General features: G+C 39.4%; 1 protein-coding gene across 1 annotated transcript; it reads left to right on the top strand.

Annotated features, from left to right (window-relative positions):
• The first annotated feature begins 97 nt into the window (after nucleotides 1-97).
• On the top strand, nucleotides 98-5,767 carry LOC140560582 (carboxypeptidase O-like). Its single transcript, XM_072685075.1, has 9 exons — nucleotides 98-230; nucleotides 364-427; nucleotides 525-626; nucleotides 1,563-1,673; nucleotides 1,765-1,881; nucleotides 2,544-2,637; nucleotides 2,748-2,950; nucleotides 3,127-3,211; nucleotides 5,017-5,767. Exons 1-9 carry the CDS (start codon nucleotides 166-168, stop codon nucleotides 5,292-5,294), a joined length of 1,119 nt encoding a protein of 372 aa, XP_072541176.1. The 5' UTR covers nucleotides 98-165; the 3' UTR covers nucleotides 5,295-5,767.
• Nucleotides 5,768-27,532: the final 21,765 nt, after the last annotated feature.

Consider the following 27,532-nt stretch of genomic DNA (forward strand, 5'->3'; position numbering starts at 1 on the left):
AATGGGAGGTTGTGTGTAGGGGAAAATGGTCCACGCCCCTTCTACATATAGGTGACACAACAGTCAGTTTTAACCACAGTAAACTGGACTGGAAACTCACAGGATCAAACAGTAGTTGATCATTAACTGGACTAAACCAAAGGCATTTGTCATTAAGGACATAACATGCTGAACAAAAGCATATTGTTTCTCCTACTGTCTTTTAATGGCTGTGCAGGTTTTCTGTTCAGGTAGGTTTTTCTACATGAGCTTTCATTCTTCATATAAATAGTGCAGTGCTCTTTGCATTTTTCTCATCTTAGGGTGATTATTTTAACTGTGTTCTCCTTTATGCCTGGATCCCTTTAACTGTAATGTTTGAAGCGCTGTAGAGCAGCACAGCACCACACGGAAATATGATTACACAAAATACCACAACATGTCTGAGGTAAGACAAGTAACCCAAACCCATTAATGAAGAAGAACAGTAATGGATAAAAGTCCAGGGTGTTTGAAATGCATTTGGATAAATGTAACTTCAACAGATCTCTGCCTGGATGGATCAAATTGTGAGCGAGAACCCCGGGGTGGTGACGTCTGAAGCATACGGAACGACCTTTGAGGGAAGAAACATCACTTTTCTGAAGGTGAAATATGAAAGCACCCATATCCCACGTTTGTCTTGTTTTATCTTTTTCTGTGGCATCATGTAGCAAAAAAAAAATAATAATCAATCTCTCTGACTAAAAACACAAAACTGAGATATGCAAATGAGCTCTGTTCTAACTGGCTTCCCTGTATTGAAAAACAGTCCAGGCTGTAATACTCTAACATTTCATTACAAATATGCTAGGCAAACCTGCTAAAGATAGATGAGTATACACTGAATACACTGAAATTTGGCTACTGTTGCAGCTTATTATCCAGATTTTGACTTTGAAATGTGGGGAGTGGGAAGAAACTGTGCGTTTTTTTCTTTTGTGAAATGGGCCCTTTAAACCATTATGTGTTACAATAAGTGTAAATCTTACAGTGAAGTTGCAGGAAATTATCCAGCATAATTTCACAAATGATTGGTTTGAAAAAGGTATGCACATATTAAAAAACATAATATACAGAATATACATAACATAATAGAACAGAATCTACACAGTAGTGGAATACAGATTATAAGACTAAGCATTTCCACATTGTTTAGAATTAAAAATGGTACTTTATTAAAAAGTTTATTTGGCTCCTAAAATGAGCAGTCTAGAATCTATGGAGTTTAATTACCACTTTAAAATGAAAGTGAATAAAGAGAACAGATGAACTTCTGTGTAATAATAATAAAACATAAATATAGAGACAGGGTGGTATAGTAATAAGGTAGACAATAAAACCTGATGGCTGAGCTGTAAGTTAATTATTCATGTTTAATGTTTACAGCAAGGGGTTGGAACTCTGGTCCTGCACAGTTTGTCAGTTTACCTGCTTAACCTATTTAATTGTCTGAGCTGAAGCTGGGAATTCTATAAAATTAGCATTTTTGATGAATTAATGTAATTTAGTATCTCATATGTTAGGATTTGTTGCATGCTCAGATTTCAGTGGCAAATCCTGATGGCAAACCGAAGAAGGCAGTCTGGATGGACTGTGGGATTCATGCCAGGGAATGGATTGCTCCTGCTTTCTGCCAGTGGTTTGTCAAAGAGGTGAGACATCTGAAGTGGATTAGAAGATATTGGAATTAGGGGTCCTTTACTTGTATTCAGTCACCACAATGACTATGTTTTCATCACCCAGCTACTGCAGACATACAGAACAGATGAAAAAATGAAAGAAATGGTGCAGAACTTGGATTTCTATGTGACCCCAGTGCTGAACATTGATGGATACGAATATACTTGGATCAATGAGAACGTGAGCGTAATCTATTCATCTACAAAATTTCTCTAAATGTTTCTCCTCTCGTTCCACCAAGATGTCTGATGTCTGACATTTGCTCTATTTGTATCTGCAAGGCAAATGTAATGGTCATTGACAGTGCTGTGAAACAATATTTGCCCCTTTCTAATGTCCTTAATATTGATCACTTGAATGGCTTCAGATCTTCTGACACACCAAATTTTTTATTGTATTTTATTTAAAGAGTAATATTATCCAACAAACCACCTATAAAAAAAACTGCACTTTCTCAAACACTAACTAAACCGGACACCAGCTTAACTAAATTGAACTGATTTCATTTAAAGCCACCCTTAAACGCAAGCAGTCTTGCACATAGTGTAGTCACACAGTTTTTAGCAAGCACACTAGCAGACCATGCTAAGAAAAAAAAAGAAAATCAAGAAAAAAAGAACTGTTTAAATATGCAGTAAATGAAAAAAATTGCAAAAAAAGTTTCATGGCACTATACGCCACTGACAAAGACTTTTTGTCATTGACTTCCATTGCTGTTGACTATATTAGCCATGTAGCCTCATACATTAGATGCTTTGGTGGACCCACTCATTCTGGGATTCATCCGGGAAACTTTTATTTAGTGGTGAACCATTCCTTTAATATATTGACTGTATTTACAGACGAGACTGTGGAGGAAATCCAGATCGTCTCCTCCTGCTGGCTGTTCTTGTTATGGTGTCGATTTGAACCGGAACTTCAATGCTAACTGGGGCAGTGAGTTTCTTTCACAATGAGTCTAAAAACAAATTCTACCACCTACCATCATAATCCATCAACTCTCTATTTACACTACAGCCAATTCACTCTCTTTTTCATACCGTCAGCGGTTGGAGTTTCTAATGACTGCTGCTCCAACACCTACTGTGGGGAATCACCTGTGTCTGAGAAAGAGGCACAGGCTGTGACCGAGTTTGTGAAGAACATGACAAATGAAATCATCTGCTTCCTCACGATCCACTCATATGGACAGCAAGTTCTGCTTCCGTATGGGCACCCGCAAGTTGTAGCACCTAATCATGCTGAACTGGTGAGCCTGCCCAGCCTGCCACAATAAGGCGAATTCATGGTCTTTAGTTATTTGAACATTAGGCTAATTATTCAGGTAATAATCTGTATTAATAGTCCGTCAGTTTTATAGTCCTCCATGTTGTTCACTCGTGTTCAGAAATTGTGCCACCTGATGTGTTTCTCTTGTCTTTATAGCTGGAGGCAGGTACGGGTGCGGCAAAGGCCATGACAGCCATACATGGGAAGGAATATGAAGCAGGAACTCCTCCAGAAATACTTTGTTTGTTCCTATTTTTTCTCTATAATTTCTTCTTTTGTAGGTGTATATGTATACTGTACAATTTCAGTTTACACAACAGTGAGTGCATGCTTTATTATCTCATGCCAAAAAACTTGCAGTTTTGCAGTAGTGTCAAAATATCATGATGAACGAATGGACCAATAGAAATTGTCTACTAGCTCCACTTACCATATAGAAGCAGTTTGTAGTTCTATAATTGCAGACTGTTTAGTGCATCTGCTTGTCTGCATACGTTGTTAGCCTTCTTTTTACCTTATTGTTTAATGGTCAAGACCCCACAGGACCACCACAGAGCAGATACTATTTGGATGGTTGGTCATTCTCAGCACTGCAGTGACTGATGTGGTGGTGGTGTGTTAGTGTGTGTAGTGCTGGTAGGAGCGTATCAGACACAGCAGTGCTGCTGGAGTTTTTAAACACTGTAACCTAGATGGTCCACCTTGTAGATTATCTGTTGCAACAGTTTGTGTTGGTCATCCTCTAGTTCTTCATCAGTGGCCACAGGACGCTGGTCACAGGACTATTCTCAGTCCAGCAGTGACAATGAGGTGTTTAAAAGGTTACACTTCCATGCCACCACCATGTCAGTGTCACCTGCAGTGCTGAGTATGACCCACAACCCACATAATAACTCCACTGTGGTGCAGAGAAACTGGACTACAAAGATGGACTACATACAGAAAAGAGGGAGCCCCATTGCAGTATTGGGGCATATCCAACACAACAACTTTAAATGTAACCACTGGTGTACAAACAACCAGACCTTATACAGGGCAGCCTAGGACAACAGCAGCAGCTGATGACATAAACATTGTGAAATTCATGAAGAAAACCTCAGAAAACAGTCATTGGCATATTCAACAACCTCCTCAGGGAGGGGATGAAGGTCTTACAGTTCTACAATCTGCTGTAGGACAAGACGAGCAGAAATATGGAGGCCATCCCACAAGATGCAAGCCACTTATTAAGAGGAAGAATTTGTGAACAAATACATGATACAATATGATGAGCCTCAAGTTCTGGGACAAGGTTTTATATACTGATGAGCCCCAGATTAACAGATCACTAAAGTGATGGAAAGGCCTGCTCTTGAGCCAAAACATACAAGATTTTTAGTCAAGCACAGTGGAGGTAGTGTCAAGGCTTGGGCTTTCATGGCTGCTTCTGGAACAGGCTCACTAATGCTGCCAATCAAACTTGGGCGAAGTCGATCAAACTTTAATTTACTTTATGACTATTTTTAATATATATTTGCTTCCCTGAGTGGTCTGCTACCAAAAGTGCCATGTTCTGAAATGTGCTGAAATTTATTTTATGGTGTTAATCTCAAATGTCTTTAAATGTATAGCAAAAACAAAAGGAAAAAGGCTGTTCCAATACCTTCGAAGGAGACTGTGCCCTCTTGGGAAAAAACAAGGGGTGCTACCACAGGTTTAAGTGATGCTATAGAACCACTCTTTTTGCAAAGGAGCAGTGAGCATAAAAACCTTCAAATTGTTACAAAAAAAGACTTTTTTAAACCATTAAAAAATGTTTTTTAAACCATTTAAACCATATTGTTAAAAGGATATGTCGTTGGTGTTGAATGACACCAATGGAAATGGCCTAGACCTATTCAGGATAAAATCTTGCTTTTTACAGTAAATTACATTAAAGCTGAGAAGATTTTTCTGCTCCCTAATAAGTGACCTTTTTGTAGAAGCTAGGGTTCTGACAGTAATGACAAATTGACATATACATACCTCATCTTATCTCTCTCTCTCTCTCTCTCTCTCTCTGCTCAGATGAATTCTCTGGATCCTCTAAGGACTGGGCTCGGCTAGCTGGAATCCCCTTCTCTTACACATTTGAGCTTCGGGACAAAGGCGAATTTGGCTTCTTGCTTCCAGAGGAGCAGATTCAGCCAGCCTGTGAGGAGGCTTATGCAGGGGCACGGCACATCATCACCTACGTCCATGACAAAACCTTCACTGACAGTAATAATGCAGGAGCAATGTCAATAAGCATGGTTCTCTGGGCCACTGTACTGACCTCCTATCTCACCATCAGTGTTCTAGACTAGCCCAAATGTAATGAGGTAAAAAACAAATCATCTACATTGTCAAGCAAGTCAAGAGTCATTGCTAAACAGTCAAGAGGCCAAAGTGAATTTTAAAAAAATAATAATATATGTAAAAGAGGGAGTTAAGGTAGAGAAAATGTTTTTTTTGTTTGTTTGTTTTGTAATGTTTTTAAATATGATTAAAGGATCATATTTCATATATGATTAAAGGATCATAGGGGATCCTTTTACAATTTTAGCTAAAATTGTACCATGATTATGGGGCTGCAACAGAATTGGCACAGAAAAATGCAAATAATATGATTTAACAGCAGAGGGCAGAATCACCTTTCTTTGCAAAGACTGAAGGACTGTGTGAAAGGGCTGCTTTGTGCTTGTCTAAAGGCTTAAAGGTGCAGCAGGTTTTAATTATTCAGAATTGTACATGAATTGTACATACTTCCACTGGTTGATCAGACCCATTTATTGTGTTTTGGGTTTTTTATTGTCTTGTTTTCTTACATATTTACATATTACATATTTACATATTGTATCCTTTATTAAAAAGGAGAAGAAATGCTTGTAATCTGCTTATCATTTACTAACTAATGTCCTTTCATAACTAAACCACCAGTAAACAGTAGACAACAGTACAACTCTCAGAGATTCCACTGTTCATCATAATCAAGCAGATTACATAAGCACTGACAAGAGAGCATAAAATAAAAAAACTGAAGGTCATCATTTTTATATGACTTTATGATCCGAGGTCTTAATGTCGGTGCCTGATGGGAACTGAGATACCAGCTATAAGCACTTCAATTAGCCTGTAAACTGATGGAACACAGAATATGTATTATACGTGTACAAATATTTGAGAGGTCCAGAGATGTTTGTCCAATTTACAAAGGTTTCTCCAAATATTAGAAAATACTGGAAGTAGTTATTATATGAAGAAGATAAAGTGAGATGTTTTGCCTAAACACTGTGAATCTCAAAATATTTGCAGCATTGAGAAGCATAAAGGAAAACAAAGGAATCCAAGCCTCACATCTTTCCACTACATCTAATATCCACCCTTCCTAATATCTAACCTAGTGATATTATTACTGTGCCATATACAACAGCCATAACACTAGATTTCATTACTGATATTAGGAAATAGGGCTGGTTGAGCTCCTGCCCTCTGGTTTTCGCTTACTTGGCCTTTAGGGGAAACATAAATAAACAACTAAAAAATGTATCAGCATGAATTTAACTTCCACACATCTCTGTTTGGCTAGAGCAGCTATTAAGGCAACCTGTCTGTGACCTCTGATGTGTGTGGAACAACATTTGGATAACATTATATCTGAAGATGATAATCTTATAATAATCGAGTAGTTTAATGCTAAAACACCCACAGATTAGTCTGAATGCCATTTAGATCAACGATAGGCCAGATAATTGGGGGTGGGGGGTGGGGGGGGGTTGCTGCTGGCTTGTGAAAGAGTGTAAAACATCAGAAAACAAAATACAGTAGTCCAAACCTACATTCTTACTTCAGTCAAATAATGACTTAAGTGCCTATAAAAACAACTTGAGAAGAAAATACAAAAGTAGCTGCTTAAGAGATATATAGAACTTAATTCTCTGCATTCAGCACCAATCAGCATAAGAACTAAGTAAAACACTGTTAAACAAAATAGAGAAGGCTAAAATCCATGAAACTGGATTGTAGCTGAGTGAAATGTTAGCTAGTAAGAGCTTTAGGGGCCTACAAAACAGATAAAAAGTCTGTCCCAGTCATCATTATGTGTACATATTTTATATCATGAGATTTATTATAGTACAATTATGCTTTGGTACACTGTGAAGGTCTGTGGGTTGTAAATTAAATATGGTGTAAATTAAGGTCCTTAAACGAACACAAGCACTAGCCTACATTCCCATAGGGGGAATGCATTTCTACAGCCAGTTTGTGAACATTACAAGTTGACTTAGAGGTAAAATAAACATATTTAAATATAATAAAATAAAAGTATACAAGGATAAGTTTTCACTAGACTTTCTGTGAAAAGGCATTGGTTATCAGCATTTCATTTGTCACTACAATACATGATTTTCCTCCATTTCATCCTACAGTAGACTATTCTCCAGTCTATTTGCTCTAGAGGATGATCAACTGCACTTGCAGCAACCAAACCACAGCAATGATGTCATTTGTGGTAAGACACTCCCTCTGGTGTTCTCTGACCTCTTGGAACCTCTGTTTCCTTCTGACCTCCTGAACTCGTGGCTAGGCTGGTGTTCTCTATGGAAAATGGAATACTGCTTCCTGTGATACAGAAAACTCAACAATCTCAATTAAAAGGGCCTAGTCCCGGTACAGAAGTATTGTCAATAGAATAGGACTCTTTGGAGCAGATAAACATGAACCTGATGGCACCATGCCTAATGCCAGGTGGGAGCTAGAAGATACTGGTGTTTGAATTGGATCATTTTCCAGATTAGAAAAAAAGAAAAAAGGGAGATAAATGTGTGATTGTAATTTTTGCCAATAGTTTGATAGTATTTTTTGTTACTGCTTTGTTTGTGTAATGGACTTTTATTTTGACATGATCTGTTTGATTGTTTGTATAAGTGACATATTTTGACACGTCTGTTTGTTCATTTGTATTAGTCACTTTTATTTATTTTGTATGTCCTGTAGTGGTTACATGGTACAATTCCTTTCACATTCAGCCCATGTTTATGTGACACACCTCACACTAATATAACTCTGCTCTCCACTCACACAACAGAGTGATGTCACTGCAGATGTGTGGCCCAGCTCAGGGTTTTGCCTAATGCTGCTGCCTGAGTGTTTTCAGCAGGTCTGCATCGATATTTAGAGAATTATTACTGAAAAGAAATAATAAGTAACAGTGCCACCACTGGCTAGAGGGACATAAAACCCCCTACCACTGAACTATGGAACAGCGGAACTGTGTTCCCTAGAATGATGGTGCTCCAGGAGTTGGGGATAAAGTGGGGTAGTGATCATCCAACATCCTGACCTAATTAACGTTCTTGTCGTTGAGTGCAATCAAATCCTCAGCAATGCTCCAAAATCTAGTAGGAAGTCTTCCCTGGACAGTAGAGACAGTTACTCCAAAAAAACTTTTAAAACCACTGATTTCAGAAGAAACCATGAATGAGTAGGTGTCCCAATACTTTTGTTCATACACTGTATCTTCAGTCCATCAAAGGTTGGAAGGGATGTTCTCAAAGCAGAAGCCGCCCCTGAACTGCAGTCAGAGTTCTCTACATTTCTGCAGTCGTACAGTCGTTTCTCATACCACAACCATATGTTGGAGGATCTAAGGATCTGAAAAAAATAAACACAAGAAGTAAAGCCAGATAACACCACTGTCCAGAAGAGCACGCTTTTCTTCTTATTTTCTTCTTCATCTCTAGTCTTGCTGCACACTGTGTACAAAATTAAGCATCAACAAAGCACTCCGCCTGCAATGCTTTAGAAGTCTCCAAGACCTGCAGGTACATCATCATTGCTCTAGTTCAGATGGTCTTTGGATATTTTTTTATTGCATGCAGACCTGAATTCTGGTTATAGACCTGACACAGTTTAATTGAATTCCTTTTTACTGCAGGGCAATAATACATTTCTGTGCTTACCTTCAGAGAAGCAGATCCAGCCAGCCTTAGAGGGGGCTTATTCAGGAGTACGACACATCATCACTTACGTCCACGTCAAAACCTTCAGCGATAATTCAGGAGCAGTGGCAGGACGTGTGGGCCTTTGGGCTAACGTCTTGGTTTCTTATCTGAATGTGCGAGAAGACTGCATTTTATTTATACCCCCAGCCTATAGGACAACAGATTGCAAGGACTGAGCCACGACATTTCAATACAGATCAACTGAAAATGTTAACGTCTGTAAGTAGTGAATAGAAGCTGTACACTTTTTAAAGTGTTGAGTTGTTCCCTTGTAGGAATGGTACACAGACGTTAAGCTTTTTGAATGGTACTGCAAGCTGTAGTTGTAAAACTGTTCTTTTATATGTATGAAATGTAATCAATCGAATAGCATGTGCCTTTAAGTTGTGTTGTTTCTCTCAGCTCAATAGTGCATAATTGCCTTATTCAGAAAGCCCCCACTGTGCATAATGGGAATATTCATGTTTGTACCATAGAGATTTCCTCAGTTTTACTAAGAATAAGGGAGTAGTCAGTCTGGTGCTCTCTAATGTTACTCTTATCTATCGTGGTGTGTATAAATCATTTTGGGTTTGCTGGCCATTACTGGACCTTGTCCAGTTCGGCTGGAAGCTCAAACGCACCGTGGCCGGGGTTGACTGAGGTGCAGCCGACTTAAATCGCAGTTCCTCCAAGAACATCTGAGTCTCCTTAACCAAAATGCATGATAACATTTGTTACCATTAAGATTTGCGTTGATAATCGTAAACTTGTTTCATAAGCGTCTCTTGGCAGTAGCCGGTGGAAGGCTTAATGGGCTAAAAACGATTCCAGAGCAGATTAATGGGGGGACTTTCTCTTTGGCAGGTGCTCTTCCTGAGTCCAGATCTTAGCCCTGTTAATTATACTCCATTTGTCTGCTCTGAGATGTTCTGAAATAACTCCTGGGCCAGTTTCCCAGACCCAGATTAAACCTAAGCCATGGGGTTTTCTGGGGTAAATCGCCACTGTTTTTGCAGGACACCTCGGTATGTTTAGTCCAAGTGTAAGACACTCGCTTTTTGCATTCATCAGAAAGAGACAAGACAAAAAGCATCGCTCTGAGATTAGCACTGTGGATGGTTTGAACGCATTATGTGCTGTGTGATATAACCCCCCCCCCCCCCCCCAAAGTAATCCCCAGAAAATGTATCTAAAGGAATTGCTACAGGACACTTCAGTATTTTAGTGAACGTGAGATGTTCAATTTCTTCCACTAGACACTGTAATTAACCATTCTTTGAACATATTCATTCCATTCAGTTGTGCTTAATTGCTGCTCTTGTGTGCTGTTCAGTGATGACTGTGTTATTACTGTAATGCATTACAATGGCTTAGATTCAGTGAAGGCACATGCCAAAGAAAGAGAGCGAGGAGCACATTGTTTCATCAGTGTCTGGAACTCCTAACTGTCAGACTTGCCATAATTAAATTATCCCATTCATTCACATACAGCATATTCTGTCATATCTAAATGTTATTGAATGGTCTTCACTAGTAGGAGATGTAGTAAGCCTGTTCATCTTTAGTACACTGTTCATCTTTAAATACACAATTGTACTGAACACAGATCATTGTTAACAGGTTAGCCCAATACTGTTATTTTTTTTCTCAGTGAAAAAACTAAACTTTATTATGCCACAGTGCACTGTAGTGTACTTGTACTCACCCTAATGATCAGTGCACATAAAGAGTGCTAAAATGGATAATAATAATAATAATAATAATAATAATAATAATAATAATAATAATAAACTATTTTTGTACTTATAATACTTTAATTTACAACATACTTTATAAAAAATAGCATATAAGCCTAACCTTAATTGTGTTAAGTGTACTAAACTGTGCTAAAATGTAAGTACTTTAAGTATACCTAGGTAGACCTAAAACATACAGACTAAATATATTTTGCCCAAGAGCTAACTTTAAATACACAATTAAACTGAACACAGATCATTGTTAACAGGTTATCCAACTATTCATTTATAGCCTAGTCACCTTATTTTCCACATGTAACATCAACAGATTTGCTGTTGCACCAGAAGCTCTACATAAAATAAACAACAAGGAAAGGTGTTTAATTAAACACATGAGAAACACTGGCATTGCAAATATTATAATGTTTTCCACTTTAAAACGTTTCAGCCTGTAAAGATTTAAACTGCTTTGTTACCTTCGGAGAAGGCTTCACACTGCAGGCTGGGGATAATCTCTTTTTCATGGCGCCTCTATGACAGCAGCACCGCACAGAAATACACAAAGGTAATAATTAAGAGGGAAATTTAATGAATAACTGCTGTGGCATAAGTCAGTAAATGATCATAGCACTAAAATGTGTGTAACACACAGACAGGGCAGGTAAGTGCTCCTTTCATTTTGCTGTATTAACTGCATTTAGTGATACTTAGTGACTGCGGCTCATAAAACAAGGCATTATTGACTATAATTAAATGGAATAATCTGCTTGAGTTTAATTGGAGTTTGGTGTGGGAATATATGCAACCATCTGACAGTTGTTCTGAATGAAACAATGTGTTTTAAAGCTGAATAATGAGCAGAAACACATCCTTGCGAGTGGGCGCTTTCCTCAAGGGATCTTTAGTGAAAGTAATAGTTCTATATGTATCAGAACCACTACATAAATGGTTGTTTTTCCTGGTTAAATAGTTCTTCTCTATGACAAAAAACTTTCCAGATAACACCAAAAAGCTGTTACCATTGTTACAAAGGTTCTGCCATAGTCATTACCCAAATGGTCTCTTTTCTATATCATATAGAACACTTGTTGCTCTGAGAGCACAGCTCTGCCTAATACCAAATAATTAACTGCCAGTTGTACTCAATCAATCATGCAATGGTTAGTGGAGCATCTAGTAAAACCTTTGACTTCAGACTAATGAGAAAGAGATGCATGTTGTTTAATCGACTGTATTTATGGTTTTGTTTATAACGTTGTCTTAAACCACAGATATTCAGATGTTTCTTTATTTCTAACAAAACAGGTATAATTAGTGCTCACTGACATCTCAACAAAATGAATGAGGAGAAGACAGAAGGTGCTGTATGCACTGTAAGCCCAAGCGGTGAAAGGGGTTTTTGATGAATGCAGTTCAGAGTGGCTGGCTGCTGGCCTGTACCTGAATCCTGTGAGGCAGTTCCTCCCTCTTGGCCAGCAATTTACTGCCTCCTGCCTGCGTAAATCAATCTGTGGAGCGTCAGCAGGAACCACTCTCTCCCCTGCTGTGACACACACGGCTACTTACTGCCACACACTCTGTGATATATAGAAGGCCAAATATTTAATTTGGCAACGGAACACAAGGCCAGGAAAGTACTGGGTTTATTATGCAAAAGTGATTTTCCGAAGGCTGACCCTCTGGTTGACTTCATAAAGGGCATTAACTTGGGATCATCTGTTGTAGTGTTTGTAAATAACTTTAAAACAACACAGTGTTCATACAATGGATATCAGTAAAAAGCAGCTGACTTGGTGTTTATTTTATTATTATAATCTATTATTTTATTTGAAATATTGAAATCAGTCTATTTTTCCTCAGAACAAGCAATCGTCCAGTTCATTATCTTGATTTTGGCAGATTTGGGTTGCAGCTGCCATTGTGTTTTAATGCAGCTAATTATGTGGTTTTTTTTGTTATTTCAATTTTGGCTCATTAAAGAGCAACTAATGTAATTTATATTGCCAGTGTGTGCTCATTGTTTCACTCATTGTGCACAAAGCAGCCATCAGCCAATTTGGCTGTATAGAGATCAGAATCCACCATAATTCATAACTCAAAGGATCCCCTTATCATTCATTATTTTATTAATTGAATTAATTAATTTTTCCATTCCAAAATTGTTCATTTCTATTTATAATAACAAATTATTAATAGATAGATTCAACGTTTTAATTGCACAGTACAAGGCACCAAAATGCAGTTTAAGTTAAATATAGCAAGATATACATCACCATAGATAGATAGATAGATGGATAGATGGATAGATGAATGGATGGATGGATGGATGAAGAAACAAATTATTAATGTATGTATAGATAGCTAGATAGACAGACAGACAGACAGAAAGATGGACGGACAGACGGGAGGACAGACATTCAGACAAACAGACAGACAGACAGACAGACAGACAGACAGACAGACAGACAGGCAGACAGACAGACAGGCAGACAGATAGGTAGATAGATAGATAGATAGGTAGATAGACATTTCCTCTGCTGTGCCCCATTCTGTTATTTTTCCTGCCACCACTAGATGGTAATGTTGACCATACGCATGTTCTGTTTGTATGTGTGAGCATACGCATGTGTGTGTGTGTGTGAGTGTGTGTGTGTGTGTGTGTGTGCATGCATGTTCTGATTTTGGAGGCGATGCTAAGTAGCATTGCTTCACACTCTCACTCTCTGTTCTGTGCTGTGTGTGTGTAGAAGTAACATAACAAATTGTGAACGTATGTCAGTGTGCACATCTGTGTGGGTGTGTGGAACACCTGTTCCCTACAAGAGTATGAGTATGAAATTTCACACCCACCCCTGCATTAATTCTTACAGATAGCACGGCTACAGGGTTGGTGTGACAGATACCATCACCTCACAGTCCAAGTTCTAATGCTCTTCAGCAGAACAATAAACACATTACTACTTTTTGTGGTAAGCTCATGTACGAGAAGCTCTCCCTACACTGAACTCTACATACCCACAGTGTCACGAGGTAAAAGACTACAGCCCTGCGTGCCGTTTTTTAAAGTGGCTTTAATTGCTTTCATCCATCTTCTGTGGGCTGTGAGGAAAGGTTCGCGATGGACTCCATTTCACACTGAATGCAGCACAAGGCGAGAGTCAGCAGGTGTGAAATATTCCTGTGTTTGACCATGTTTTATTTTAAGATTATTGCATTGTGTATTCATTCAGCCATCACTCGGTGCTGTATAAGCTATTTTGGCCCTTTTTCTTATTGCCCAAATGGACTTTTGTGCTAAAGAAGAATTATATGTGAGCTTGGAATAAGAATGAACCTTCTGTAATTTCAGCATTTAGTCATAACCAGGATTCTGTATGAGGGAAGCACTCTTCTGAAGAGCCCATATCCAAGATTCTTCTTCAGTTTTATTTTTTTCTCAGAGGTCTTTATTATTATGGCCATTTTAAATAGTTATAGCTGCTGAGCTCTTGGGATTCAACACAACAGTCTCTAGAGTTTACTCATAATGGTGCAATAATGAAAATAACATCCGGTGAGCAGCAGTTCTGAAGATGGAAAGGCATTGTTGATGAAAGAGGTCAATGGAAAATGGCCTACTGGATCAAGCTGGCAGAAAGGCCAGTATCTCAGATAACCACTCTGCACAAAAGCTTCTAAGAATCACAAGGCAAATGGGCTACAACAGCACAGGACCATTCTATATGGACAAAAGTATTGGGACACCTTCATATTACACCTACAGGAGCTTTTTTGACATCCCATTCTAAATCCATAGGCATTAATATAGAGACAGACCCCCTTTGCAGCTCTAACAGCAGGTTTTGAACTCTGCAGTTATTGAGTCAGCAGAGCGTTGGACACTTTTATGCACTCTGCACCTCAGCACTCGATGACCACACTCGGTACCTGTGTTGCTGTGGTTCCTAAACGTCTCCACCTTTCAATAATACTGCTCACAGTTGATCATGGAATATCTAGGAGGAAGAAAATTCATGAACTTACTTGTTGCAGCGGTGGCGTCCAATTACAGTACAATCAACACAAATGTTTGTAAAAGCAGACTGCATTGCTAGGTGCTTGATTTTATACATCTGTGGCAATGGGACTGAATGAAAAACCGAAATGTATTGATTAAGACGTGCGTCCTAATACTTTTGTCCATATTATGTACTTCTGTTAGTCAAGAAAGAGAAAACTGAGGCTGCAGCAGTCACAGGCTTATCAAAACTGGATAGTTGAAAACTGGAACTGTAACCTGGTCTTGATTGAGGTCTCTCAGAATATGGTGCCAACATACTCGCCAAGTGCTTGGTGAGTATATAATACACATGGAAACAGAAGCAAAAACTGTGACATTGTCCAGTCCAGTAAAAACATATAAAGAATAAGTTGATTGAATAGTAATTTCAATACTTCAGGTCTTCCGTCTTGAACAGATATTCATGTACTCGAGGACCTGGGGGAAAAAGGGTAAAGAGATTAAAACATTATCATAGGGTGTGAACAGCCTAATTTAAATATGAGAGCCAGAAGGTAACACAGACACGGCAGCACTGAATTGCTATAAACTCAATTGTTTAATATATATAAATGTGTTGGTTTTGATGACATCACAAAATCTTTTTATCAAGCTGTTTTCGTCCCAGAAAATAGGCCAGCTCAGCAAGGCTATGTCCATGGCACTCTACAAGGCTGTGCATCAGAAAAGTCTTGTTCACTTTTTTCTAGTCCGGCCATATTCTGAGATTCATGTAGAAGAATATGGACTGATAAAGTTTCATCTGTCCTCTGTGTGAATTTATTCACTGCTCCCTGCTATCTTTCTCACCATGCACAGACATGACTTGCACGGCCGCATGGCAAAGTGAGGAAAGCATTTCCTCGACAACATCATGGCTGGCAACTGAATGTGTGTGTATGTATGTGTGTGTGTGTGTGTGTGTGTGTGTGTGTGTGTGTGTGTGCGTTCTGGCCACCTGCTGAAATGTGTCAGTTGGACTCTCTTGACTCTCTCTCTCCTGTCTCCCCAGATTGCAGCACAGACTGTTAGACATTAACATATTTATGCCACATTTTCATTCCTCTTCTCAAACCCGTAATGAAACATGGTATTAAGACAGTATGTGAAGGGGTCTCCACCATAATGGAAGCTAGCACCAAGAAAATTGGATCTTATTTTTTTCAAATGCTTTGGGTGGATCCATCTTTTTCATCTTTTTTCTTCTCTCTGTTGTTTGGACAGTGAGCGATGTGCTGATCGTGCAGCTCTAACCTTTAACTCAGTCCTTCTTCGCCACACATGCACACAGGCCAAGAGGAAATGAAGCCTGAGCTTTAGCTCGCACAAACCCAAACTGTGCCTGCCCCTTTGGTCAGTGGGAGATCTGCAGCTGTGCTCGGAGGATGGGAGACTTATGTTGACAGTAGAGCCTGACTCCGCTTCAGGTCTGAATAGGTTAAAGTTAAAATGGAGAGAGAGGAAACCAAGCCCAGACGTTAGACGCCACTAACATCCACCCAGAACAGCTTAATCAAACAGCACAGAGATAAGCAGCACAGAAAGCTGTAGCCTTCTGCCTGAAATGGAATGTAATATCTCTGGAGACCTTTTATACTGTGTCTGCTCTCTTCAGAAGGCATCTTGATGAGCGTCCATTAACCAACCATCTTTTAACCTGATCGTTCCCTTATGTCTCTTTGAAGTTAAGGGACTATATCAGCGTTAAGAAGTTTGGATTCACTGTTTAAACATTTAAAAACAAATACAAGTTTGGACTATCTGCCAAAAAATATGTAACCACCACTCCGAAGTGTGATATCACTGCTATAAAGTGTGGAATAATTAAAGTTTTAGTTCAGAAGTTAAGTGAAGAAGTTTGGAATCACTGCTTAAAGGTTTGGAATGACCACTAAAAAGTCTGAAATCACCATGCAAGTTTAAATCACCACTCAAAAGACTGGATTGATAAAAGTTCAAGTTTGAAATCATCATTCAGAAGTTTGTAATTATTACTCAAACGTTGGGAATCACCAGCAAAAGTTAGGATTGGACTCATTATTCAAAAGTCAACATTTAAAGTTCAGAATGACAGTGTAGGATCACTACTAAAAAGTATAAGTTATAAGAATTATAACTTTATTAGAAGTATAAGAATTTACATTTACATTTACATTTGTGGCATTTAGCTGACGCTCTTATCCAGAGCGACTTACAAGGTTACTCGTATTACAGAGGTGGGTCAGTGTAGTGTTAGGAGTCTGGCTCAAGGACTCTTATTGGTGTAGCACAGCATAGTCACCTAGAACTGGAATTGAACCCCAGTCTCCCACATGATGTGGTAGCTCAGTGGCAGGTAGTGGTGTTATCTGTTGCGCCACACCAACCAACCATCACTGAAATCACTGCTTAAAAGTTTTGCTGTTCTGTAGAACATCGTTGAAGTTATAATCAATTAACATCTGAATGCTTTCAAACGTATTTCAAAAGTGGTGATCAAATCTCAAGGCAGATTGTTGTTGGTTGAACTATTTAACTGATACATTACCAAACCAAAAATGTTGTAAGTCAAATGTTTCCAATGAGAGTGCTGCTGTAGATTATTTCAGAAAATCGTAAAGAATGCTGCCAAGAGCTGCACTGTACTAACATCTCATACACTTGTAAGGGTTAAAGTTCAAGTCTGTTTATAATGCACCAAACATTTACGTTTAGATGTCAAAGATCTGGATATCCTACAGCCCAGCATAACTTCTGCTGGTCTACTGTTCTATTTTGTATAACCCTTGTTTGTGATGAAAAGCACCACTTGAGGATGCGGCTTATACAACAGTATTATCCATTTTTGGATTAAGGCTTGGAAAGCTCTTTAGTGTCATGTTTCATTTCTTGATGATCCATTATAAAACCACTTTGAAAGGTTTCTCCCTGAACTAAAATGGGTCCCACTGGGACAAGATGAATCAGTCTACCTGGGATGCAGACAAAAGCTTAATACAGAACTTGATACCACTGAGAGGAGCAATTTCTTTCATATTAGACAACATTGTACAATAAAGGCTCATATTTAACCCCTTTAAATTCATAAATGCTTATATATTATCATATAATTACAGAAACACACAATTGAAATATACATTGATATGAGAGTGAGGAACTGGTCTGTTCATACTCTGCCCATAACCTAGAACAAATTGAAAATGAACAAAGTTCCTTCGAACCTGATTAAAAATTGTAGGGCACCACAAAATCAGGCAGATGATAAGGCTAATATTAGCATGAATACACAATAAAATGCTATACTAACAGCACAACCTTTTACACATAGCCTAGTAAATGATAAGTATCATTTGAAAGAAGGTTCTGTAAAGCTTTCACAGCCTCACAACATCTGGCTACACTTTATTGAGGGGAAATATTCATAAGTCTATACCACCCCTACATATTTCCAAACTACTTGAACTTAATGAAGCCCAATATTATCGGTAGTTGCTGGGCGATATAACCTCAAATTAGTATCATGACTAGTCAGGGTCATGTGACTGCACACACGGTAGTATGTTTTTAAGGGGATAAGACAGCGGGGAAAGTGTTACCAGAATAAAAACTGTTAAAAAAAACAAAACAAGGTTTTATCATTTACAGGTTCTAGATTTTCAATAATTGCATAGCAAAACAATGCTATGGCTGAGATCATTGAAGAGTTGTCTTGTACCAAACCTTTATACTTCTAAGTAAAAAAATATCATATATTCAACTGAAAACATTTTTTAGCGCTCTAATGTATATTGAGGTATGTATACTACAGGATTGCAATGCACGATCAGGGCTGCTCTGACTGTGCTGGGGGAAGATCAGAGGACTACAGATTATAGATGGATTATAGACTTCACACACTACAGTATAATCTGGGAAGATCGTTGTTTAACCAACCCTGAAATCGGGAGACTTTTTGCACTTGACGGACGGAGCAAATCAACCTTAAAATTTTACAGTGTGGGCCAGGCATAAGATTTCTGAAGTCTGAAACATGTCTATTTGTTGATTGCCACTTTTCTCATTTCTATACCTTTTCAAATCTAGCAGTGCAAATCATCACACAATCTAAACGTCTGGAGTGTTTCTAAACCATGTGTGTATGTGTGTGTGTGTGTGTGTGTGTGTGTCGGCCTATGCTTTGTTTAATTCATAACCTCTTCTCTTTTCATACCCTGCACTCTCTGCTCCACTTTATCTATGCTGTGACCTTATTATGACATTTCCAGAAAACATTTCAGTGCCCTTTCTTTTCCTTTTTTTTTTTTTAATTCCGAGTGACAAAATGCCAAATAAGATCTTAATTACACATCTAAACCACAGCTTTATGACCAAACAAATTCATACCCCGATTATGGCCGTAATGAGCAATATTAGATAGTTTCATTACCAAAATCAAATCTTGCTTTTGCCGCTGGGGGGGAAAGCCCTTCCAAACACCATTCGGCTCTCCCACTCAGACCTGTGCTCACTGACACTGGGAGAGCAGCTTGATCCCTCTGCTGCAATCAGTCTCTCAAAGTACTGATGAGCTCTCTGGAACATCCAACTGCCTTTTGAACATAAATTAGCATTTAGACAAACCAGCGGCCCCAAACAGAGCTGAATCACTCGTTAGCTTGCATCTAAATGGCTGTTTGGCTCCTGCGCAGACCTGGCCATAAAACAGGCTGTTAGGTTGATGTATCTTGCTTTAATTCTGTGCGGGGGACAGTGCTGTGGCTTTAGGGCGCCGTTTGCTTCTTCCAACCTCGCCTCTCCATCTGACATTCATCTCCCTCCCACGCCTGAATAAAAATACAGAAATCAGTCTACTTTATGGATGAGACATCTGACATTTCTAACACCATGCATAATCCTAATAAACAGTCTTTCTCCATGCCGAGAAACGAGCCGGCTGAAACAAATGGTCACGTTGCTGTTGTGGCTTCAGTGCCAGTTTATTAATCTGAGCGTGCTCTGTCAGGCAGAGGCTGGCTGCGATGCTAATGATGGGCACTGAGAGTCATCGCTCACCATGCCGCTCAGCATTACTGGGATAGATGATGATTATTACCATGTTTTACACCCCCCCTTCACCCTGCCGATATCACCAAGAGGAGAAGAGCGTATAGCCTAACTGTCTGCCATTGGGATAACATCTCCTAACATGTTTTTAATTTCGCTCTGCTCATTCATTAAAACCAGGGAGGAATGAACAAAGACAGGCAATTAAAAGCAACACGGCGGATCTACTCACCATTCAGCTCAACTTTGATTCACCTGAAACAAAAATAATTAGAGCGTGATATTAAAAATGAAAAGATAAAAATGAAAATGCCTGTCATGTGCTGAGTTTAAGCCCAGAAAGTAGCAGGCAGGTAGGCATGGATGTCCCTCTCTCCCCTGGAGGAGAATTGTTCATCTGTGACAAGGATTTTGCCAGGAGGTGCACCATTAAGGGTTTTAGGAATGATGAAATTTTGATTCCTCACAGAAAAACATATAAAAACAAATGTAAGCAAAAATGAAAAAGAAGCCTTGCTTCCCTTAGTTACTGTTATTTTCTCTGTCAAACTTTAAACTCGGCTATCTGGAAGCATCCACAGGTAACAGGCTGAAATATTTCGTGGCACAAAAGGAACTTGAAGCACACAGATCAGCCACTTCATCTCCAACAACATTGCTTTATAAAGGAAAATTAAGTTAAACTATATAGACAAAAGTGTTAGGATATCTGATCTATAGGCAAAGGTCCAAGTGGGCCCGTACTCACCTCAGACTTCTCGCCGGTACTCTTTCCTGCCCTCCATTCATAACGACCCTATGCTGTATATATGGTAACTGTACATATACATAAAAAATGTCATGCTGATTTCATGTCAGCGTTGGCTTCTACATTCTGTGTGCAGATTTTTACAACTTTAAATGCATCTGTTTAAGTCCCTCATTCTCAGTGCCACTGTTGGTCTACATGTAACTGCATATACATCATCCACTGGTCAAACTGCTCCTCAGAGAGAGAGCAAATAAGTTTTTGGGAAAGTAAAAATGAACATAATACAACCTAAAACCTCAAATAAAACAAAAACAAAACAAAAAAAAATCTTTACACTAGGACGAGATGAAAAAGCTGTAGGTCAGATGTAGGGTAGACATCATGTAGGTAGCGCAGAGATTTCAGCCCTCATTATTTGGAGCACTGCTCATCCTGCAGCGTCTCTGAACTGAAAACACATCCATATAAAGATAGTAAATTCTGTAAAGATGATTTTGCTAAAAGCAAAGACAGAATTAAATCTCTCTATTTTGCCTGTTCTAATGGTGCTCCTAATCATGGTAGCCTACATTATCTAAAATTTTTTACATTTTTTGCATAACTGTACTGGAAGAAAACACAATTTATTTATTTATTTTTTTGTCTGTCGAAATGTCATATTTGCGAACCCAGTAGCCCAAATATTCTGAAAGGTCCAATAGCGTTGAGTTTCAAATCAGTAATCGCATCAGTGTTACACACAGCATTAAAGCAACACTATGTCACATTTTTACCTTAAAATAGCAGCTTCAAAATCATTGTAATGCTTCATTGACTGTAATAGTGTAGAGTTGCTTTAAAGACTGTAGGACACATCAGGAGGACTTGAAGCCCTCACAGACACAGCATCCTAACCACGGCAGGCACCATAGGCACTATATAATTGTGACTTTATACACACACACACACACACACACACACACACATATATATATATATATATATATATATATATATATATATATATATATATACACAATTATTATTACAAAACTGCATTACCCAAGGTGTACTATGTGATGCTAACCTGTTCCTTTTTCCTGTTTCCTGTTCCTAAAATCCAGCACAACACTGTGCTGGGCACAAGCATATCATGGTCTAGATTAGAAGAAGCATGCTCTAGCCATTCATCAGTGGGCAGTTTCTAACAAACAGAACCACACTGATGTGCGTAAAAACCCAGCATGACACACACTGACATGCCACTACCATGCCAGTGCCACTGCTGTGTTGAGAATGTCCCACCATCCAAATAATAGCTGGTAAACAGCACTCCTGTGGTCAAAAAACGCCGAATGGGGAAGAGGATGGAAGACCTGTCACAACAAATGGGCTACAGCCAGTAAGTAGTGTACTTCTAACATAGCTGGACATCATAAAGTAATGAGTGAAAGTGCAAAGTGATGTTTCTTATAGAGTGAACAGTGAGTCTATCTGTCCTGTGAACTGACCACAATGTTATGACTTCTGGAGCATGTAATGCCTCCATGGTCAGCAGATCTACTTTATCTGCACTGTTAAATTCAGCATCACATTTTTTTCTACTTTTGTCATGTGTCTCCGAAGGGCTCGTGTGCCTGTGGAGAGAGTAATAAACATGACCCCTTTTACACACTCAGGCCTGATCCTGTCTCTGGCTCTCCTATTGAGGTCATTCTGCAGACAGGGGTCAAGGGCTGCAGACAGACATGAACTTCTGTAGACAAGTCTCACTGTCTCGGGAGAGCGAGGCAACTCAAGCAACATAGCTGAAGGAAAAGCAGGCAGCCACAAACTGAGCCAAAGCCTTGTGACTCAGAGTCGAAGAGAAGCCATGCAGCAGATGGACATGTGACCCTGCAAGAGGACTAAACAAAGAAAGCTCTTTTCTCTGATTGGTGTACAGCGTGTTTGTTTTTAAAGTGTCCTAAATGTTTTGAAGTGGGAATACTTTGCACTCTTTACGTAAGAGGAAGGCATTTCCGTGTGTGTTTGTGTGTGTTTATCACAGTGGGGCTCCCCACATGTGGAACTCATTCTCTAAGCATTATGCAAAGGACCCAGTATCTGTAACACTCACCAAAACCACATGCCCTCATTTAAGCCCTGTGCTGAAAATGTGCAGACTTTTCTGATAAAAGTTCTTAAAGTTGTTTGGATTGTGCTTCATCATCAGGCCAGTGCACATGTGGACACCAGGTCCTGAAAAAAAATTCATAACCATGATGTTGGAATAAAGACAGTCAGTGCTGGCCCTAGCATTATCTGAGCCCTAGAAGGGCATTAAAGTCATGTTGATGCTCCACTGACTTGTAATACCTGTAATACGGAGAACAGAGTCTCTGTCCTAGCCGGAACGCTGCTACTGCACTATGTAACTTTGGTGGAACTGCACAAGGGCTCTCGCAAGAACTGCTGAGTCTTTTTCAGTCTTCGTGCAAAATCTGGAGGTTACTCTACCGCCTCAGTGCACATGCTTCCTTCACCTCAGATGTCAGTTCAATATCGCTCAACTTGTCAATAAAGGCATGTTATTAACTGTCTATGAGGGCAAAACTCGGGCCTCTCCAACCCTCCACGTGAACACATATCTGCATCCACGACCAATATACAGTATTGACATATTTGAATAAGTCAGTGGTTCCAATTCCTGCTCCCAACATACCTGATCAAGCTAATCAGCTAATTAACATTCCCTTCCTGAGTGGAAGGTAGTGTATTGAAGGTAGAGCAGAAACCATTAAAATGTGCAGGGCAAGGGGACCAGGATTCCAAGACCAGGATTGAAAACCACTGTAATATGTGACTATTTTTTCTTTAGAATGTAGCTTTTCTACATTTTCTTGAGGAAAAGTCATCAATGATGTCATCATAAGAAAACATATGCACTAGAGGGTGAGAATTGGTATTTTTTAGAACACAAATGGACATCCCCCCAGGAACATTGCTTAGCATTGTCCTCCATGAACTCTAGCAGCAATAAATGAGTGACAGAGAGCTTTTCTGACCACTTCACACTTAAAAGAGACGAGAGGCCATAATGATGACTCATCTAAGAGATACAATATGTACCTACTGGCATCTTCTTGTCTCCTCTCCCCGTCAGCAGCTTTTTTCTGTTTTGTTTTTGAGCCCCTGATGGGTAATGGTGCTTTAAAGCCATGCTGTCATGTCTGCTGCTGCTAGTACGTCTGTGTAATGTCTAATGAGCTAAATAACGTATAATGTAGTCCACTGCTGTTATACTGACCTGACCAGAACAAAATGCTTAGACCTATTTGGACAAACTGTGATTTTTAGCTCTTTCGAAAAGTATGATAGTCTTATCTAATACAAATAAAATGTATTTCTTATCAGGGGGGCCCTCTATGAGGGCTCTCCATCACTTGCGTTGTTCACATATAGTAAGAACAGGCCCTGACATAAAAACAAATTTTGTATTGCAACAGAGTGCAAAAGCATTCGAATATTTAAGCATCTTTTAACTTATCTTTGATATCTTAGAAGTTGCCCCCTATGGCTAAAATGTAGCTGACCAATTGTAGCACTTAGTTATTCTGCTGTTTATTCATGCACATTTTGTTGTTCTTTGCTGGACTGCTTAGCAGGCTTGCTTACTGAACGGCTACGTGAGTAACTGACTGACTGAAAAGATCTAAAAAGGTCTGCCTAAAAAAGTACTGACGGTCTGAGGACTACATTTAGCCACAAAGCTAACAAGGGTATGTGCTGCTGAGAGAAGATGTAATCTTAGGTTAGCTAAGGTTGAGTGGTGCAAAAACATACTGTGGCATTACTGTTTGTGTCAAAGCCAGGAGCGATAGCATGTCGACTCAACAGCCTCAGCCTCAACAGTGCCAACAACACTATTATGGCATTAGAATCGCTACTGCGGGTAAGCACTGATATTGCAGTGTTAGCATCAGTACCACGCTGTCCACCGGCCTCACCCAGCATCATTACTGCAGCATTAGTCACAAGCCATGTTCAAGGTCCTGTGCCCTTCATCTGAAAACTAGTAACTATGTGGTCTACATCTTAACGCTCTAAGGACAAGGCTTGAGTCCTTTATAAGAAAGGGTCCAATGAAATGAATCATGACACATAATAGATGTCTTTTTATGCCACAGAACCTTTTCAGAAATAAAGAGCAGATATTTTGGTCCCAAATTCCCTATTGTTGAATGCCATTGGTGATTCTATGCAGCTAACGGCGGTCAGGCAAATTAGGCATTTTTAACTTTTCTTGATTTCCTGTTTTCTTTGCGCCTATTGCACAATTGTAAATGGTGAACACAAACTTATGCTCTGTCGGGGTAGTGTTGTTATTTGTGTTATTTGTGTAGTTGTTAATGTATTAAAATACCCCTTAAAACAGATGAAATAGACCAGCTAAGGTTTTTGGTTCTGTGGTAGAGGTTAAACTACTCTGGGGATTACATCAGCCCCAGTACATTCTTTGAGTGTCAAAAACCAGTGTAGCATGAGTAACATGCAGTAGGCTGATTGGCCCTCTACTGCTCTCTCTTACTTCCATCTCTAGAGTACAAGCATATCATCGTTGCCACGCAAAAATCTCATACCTCCAAAATGGGACCTGTACGAAAGAAGGGAAAGCCCTTCTTAACGTCCAATGGAAGTCAATGTAAATTAGACATTGGTATTTCAAATGATTCTGCAGGATTTCTATTGGTCCATTCAACATTAGTATTTTGACACAATGAAATGTTAAAAGGTGAAACACAGCAAAAAAAATTACATAAATAAAAACCAGCAACAATATGCTCATCTAACTCTGTGATACTTATTTTACCATGTGCCCAGAAACCAGTGTGCCTCAGAAACGAGTCGGTAAAGTGTTTAAGTGCTTTTGAAGCAGAATGGAAATGGGTAACCTTTTGTCTTGAAATCAGCAGCATTGGGGGGGGGGGGGGTTTGACTTGTCGTTGGTGGCCTGGCAGTGTGACGGGTCAGTGTAAGAGAAGACTGGACTGACACAGTGGACTTCAGACCCTGCAGCCCAGCCTGTCACTCACACTCATGCCTCACAAAAGCCAATAATTACTTTTTCTTTTCAGGCAGGGCAGCTCAGCTCTAGACCACAGGGAGTGTCTGGTTGTCATTGTCAAAAACATGCACACACACACACTACACACTTGATATATACACTATATGTCCAAATGTTTGTGCACACCCCTTCTAATGAATACATTCAGCTATTTTCAATTGCACACCCCCAAAAGACTTGTGCAGACATGCACACATCTTTTCAACAATGATTCAAACCACATTTTCGTATTGCCTGTTCAGCAAATGATCACATACTGGAAGGCTGCTTAAATCTGTGTGCCTGATTTGGTGTTTAAATACTGCATATTCCTAGGCAAGTAGAGGCCTGAGCTTGCAGATGTACTCAACCAGGACATACTTGATGATTAAAGATTACTTCTTCAGTTTGGAACTTAATCTGCACAAGTAGCTAACAAATAATGGAAGATGTTAGACTCGTCACCTAATGCTGGCCTTGCACCAAACAACTTTTCAAGCAATTTCAAAGACAAATGTCCAATGTCGGAATATTATCCTGTGAGTCTTGAGTTGCTAGAGTTGCAGCGCGCTCCCGTCACCTCTGTCATTCGGTTTAAGGTGTTAAGATAGCTGTTTCAATGCAGTCTTTTTCCAATCTTGATGTTCCATTAAAATTAACAGTGTGTTATACTGTCTTTTAGTCCTGGCTCACGTAAACTGTGACATGGACATTGTGAATAACCAACAGGTGCGCTCTCCAGCACCTTGCCAGGTCCACATTTTGTTTTTTTGGGGGGCGTGCAGAACAAACTACTGCATACACAATTTCAGCTGCTGGTATTTTTGCTCCACTGTTCAAAACGTTCTCTTCTTGTAAATTCCCACCAGCAGAATGATGTGAAATCACCTCAAAAGGACTCTAATTGCAGTCTTGCAAACAGTGATTCTGCAGAATTCTCAATCTTTGTAAAATATCTGTGAGTAATGACAAATTTTCTTGTGGGAGATGTGAGCTGTGAGAGGGTATCAGGCTTAGTCGTTGAAAAGGGTATTTTTAGTGTACTAGTGTATTGTTAGCATGGCATAGACTGCAGGCCTAAATATTCACACACATACCATGGTGAGTGAGTAGGGCATCTCAATTAATTCAATGGTTTCTGATATGACATACTATCTTTAAAATTATGAGTAGTAAAAGTAGTAGTAGCCTCCAGTTTGAACCCTGAATCTTGGCTTACGTGAACATCTTATATAATGTTATACCCTTCATAAGTTGGCCTCCTAGCTCCAGTGCAATTCTAAACAAGCACTTTTTGGACATCTAACATGTCTTAGTCGGCTACATTTGGGCTAAAAGAAAGTTGTGTTTAGCTTGGATCTACATTTTGCAAATGTTCTGCTCTCAGAAAATCTCAGACAGCTTCCCAGGGTTCTTCTTGCTTGCTGAATGTCAGTCATAGCTTGGGTTCAGGAGCCGGCTGATGCTCCTGGCAGCTTTCAAGAGAAAACTGCAGTCTAGCACACAGCGCACACCGGAAGAGGCCTCAGGGCTGTGCTTCTCTTCTTCTTTTACTGGAAAACCTTCAGTCCTGCTTCCCTTAAAGCCTTTCCTTAAGCAAAGAACTTTAGATTTGCAGCAGATTCACCTCAGTGCCCTAGCTTTTCAAACGAACTTCCAGGTTTGTAACACTCAGATGTAAATAGTTGAAGTCTTTCTGGCATTCTGTTGGTGTCATCTGTCGTCATCTTTTCATGCTTTGTTTCTTTAGTCATCTAAAAAGCGATCTGAACCTGGAAGCCCTAGGGTTATTGATTGGAGTCTCTACAGCACCTCACTGCAACAGCTTATACTACATTTCCAGAATGATTTAAAGTGACCGTTTTTTATTGACCTTGTTCTCAAAATGTTCTTCCCTTTTAAATGCTTCCATCCAGAACTTCATCCAGAGATGATATAGTTCCTCTGACTGGCACACAATATCTG

Source organism: Salminus brasiliensis, chromosome 8 (genome assembly GCF_030463535.1).
Source record: "Salminus brasiliensis chromosome 8, fSalBra1.hap2, whole genome shotgun sequence".
NCBI classification, from domain to species: domain Eukaryota; kingdom Metazoa; phylum Chordata; class Actinopteri; order Characiformes; family Bryconidae; genus Salminus; species Salminus brasiliensis.

Excerpts from the sequence above, each read along its gene's own strand:
- LOC140560582 (XM_072685075.1), top strand. The coding sequence starts at position 166 with ATGCTGAACAAAAGCATATTGTTTCTCCTACTGTCTTTTAATGGCTGT. Across the intron at positions 428-524 it reads AATACCACAACATGTCTGAG|ATCTCTGCCTGGATGGATCA; the intron begins GTAAGACAAGTA and ends TAACTTCAACAG. Across the intron at positions 1,882-2,543 it reads ATACTTGGATCAATGAGAAC|ACGAGACTGTGGAGGAAATC; the intron begins GTGAGCGTAATC and ends CTGTATTTACAG.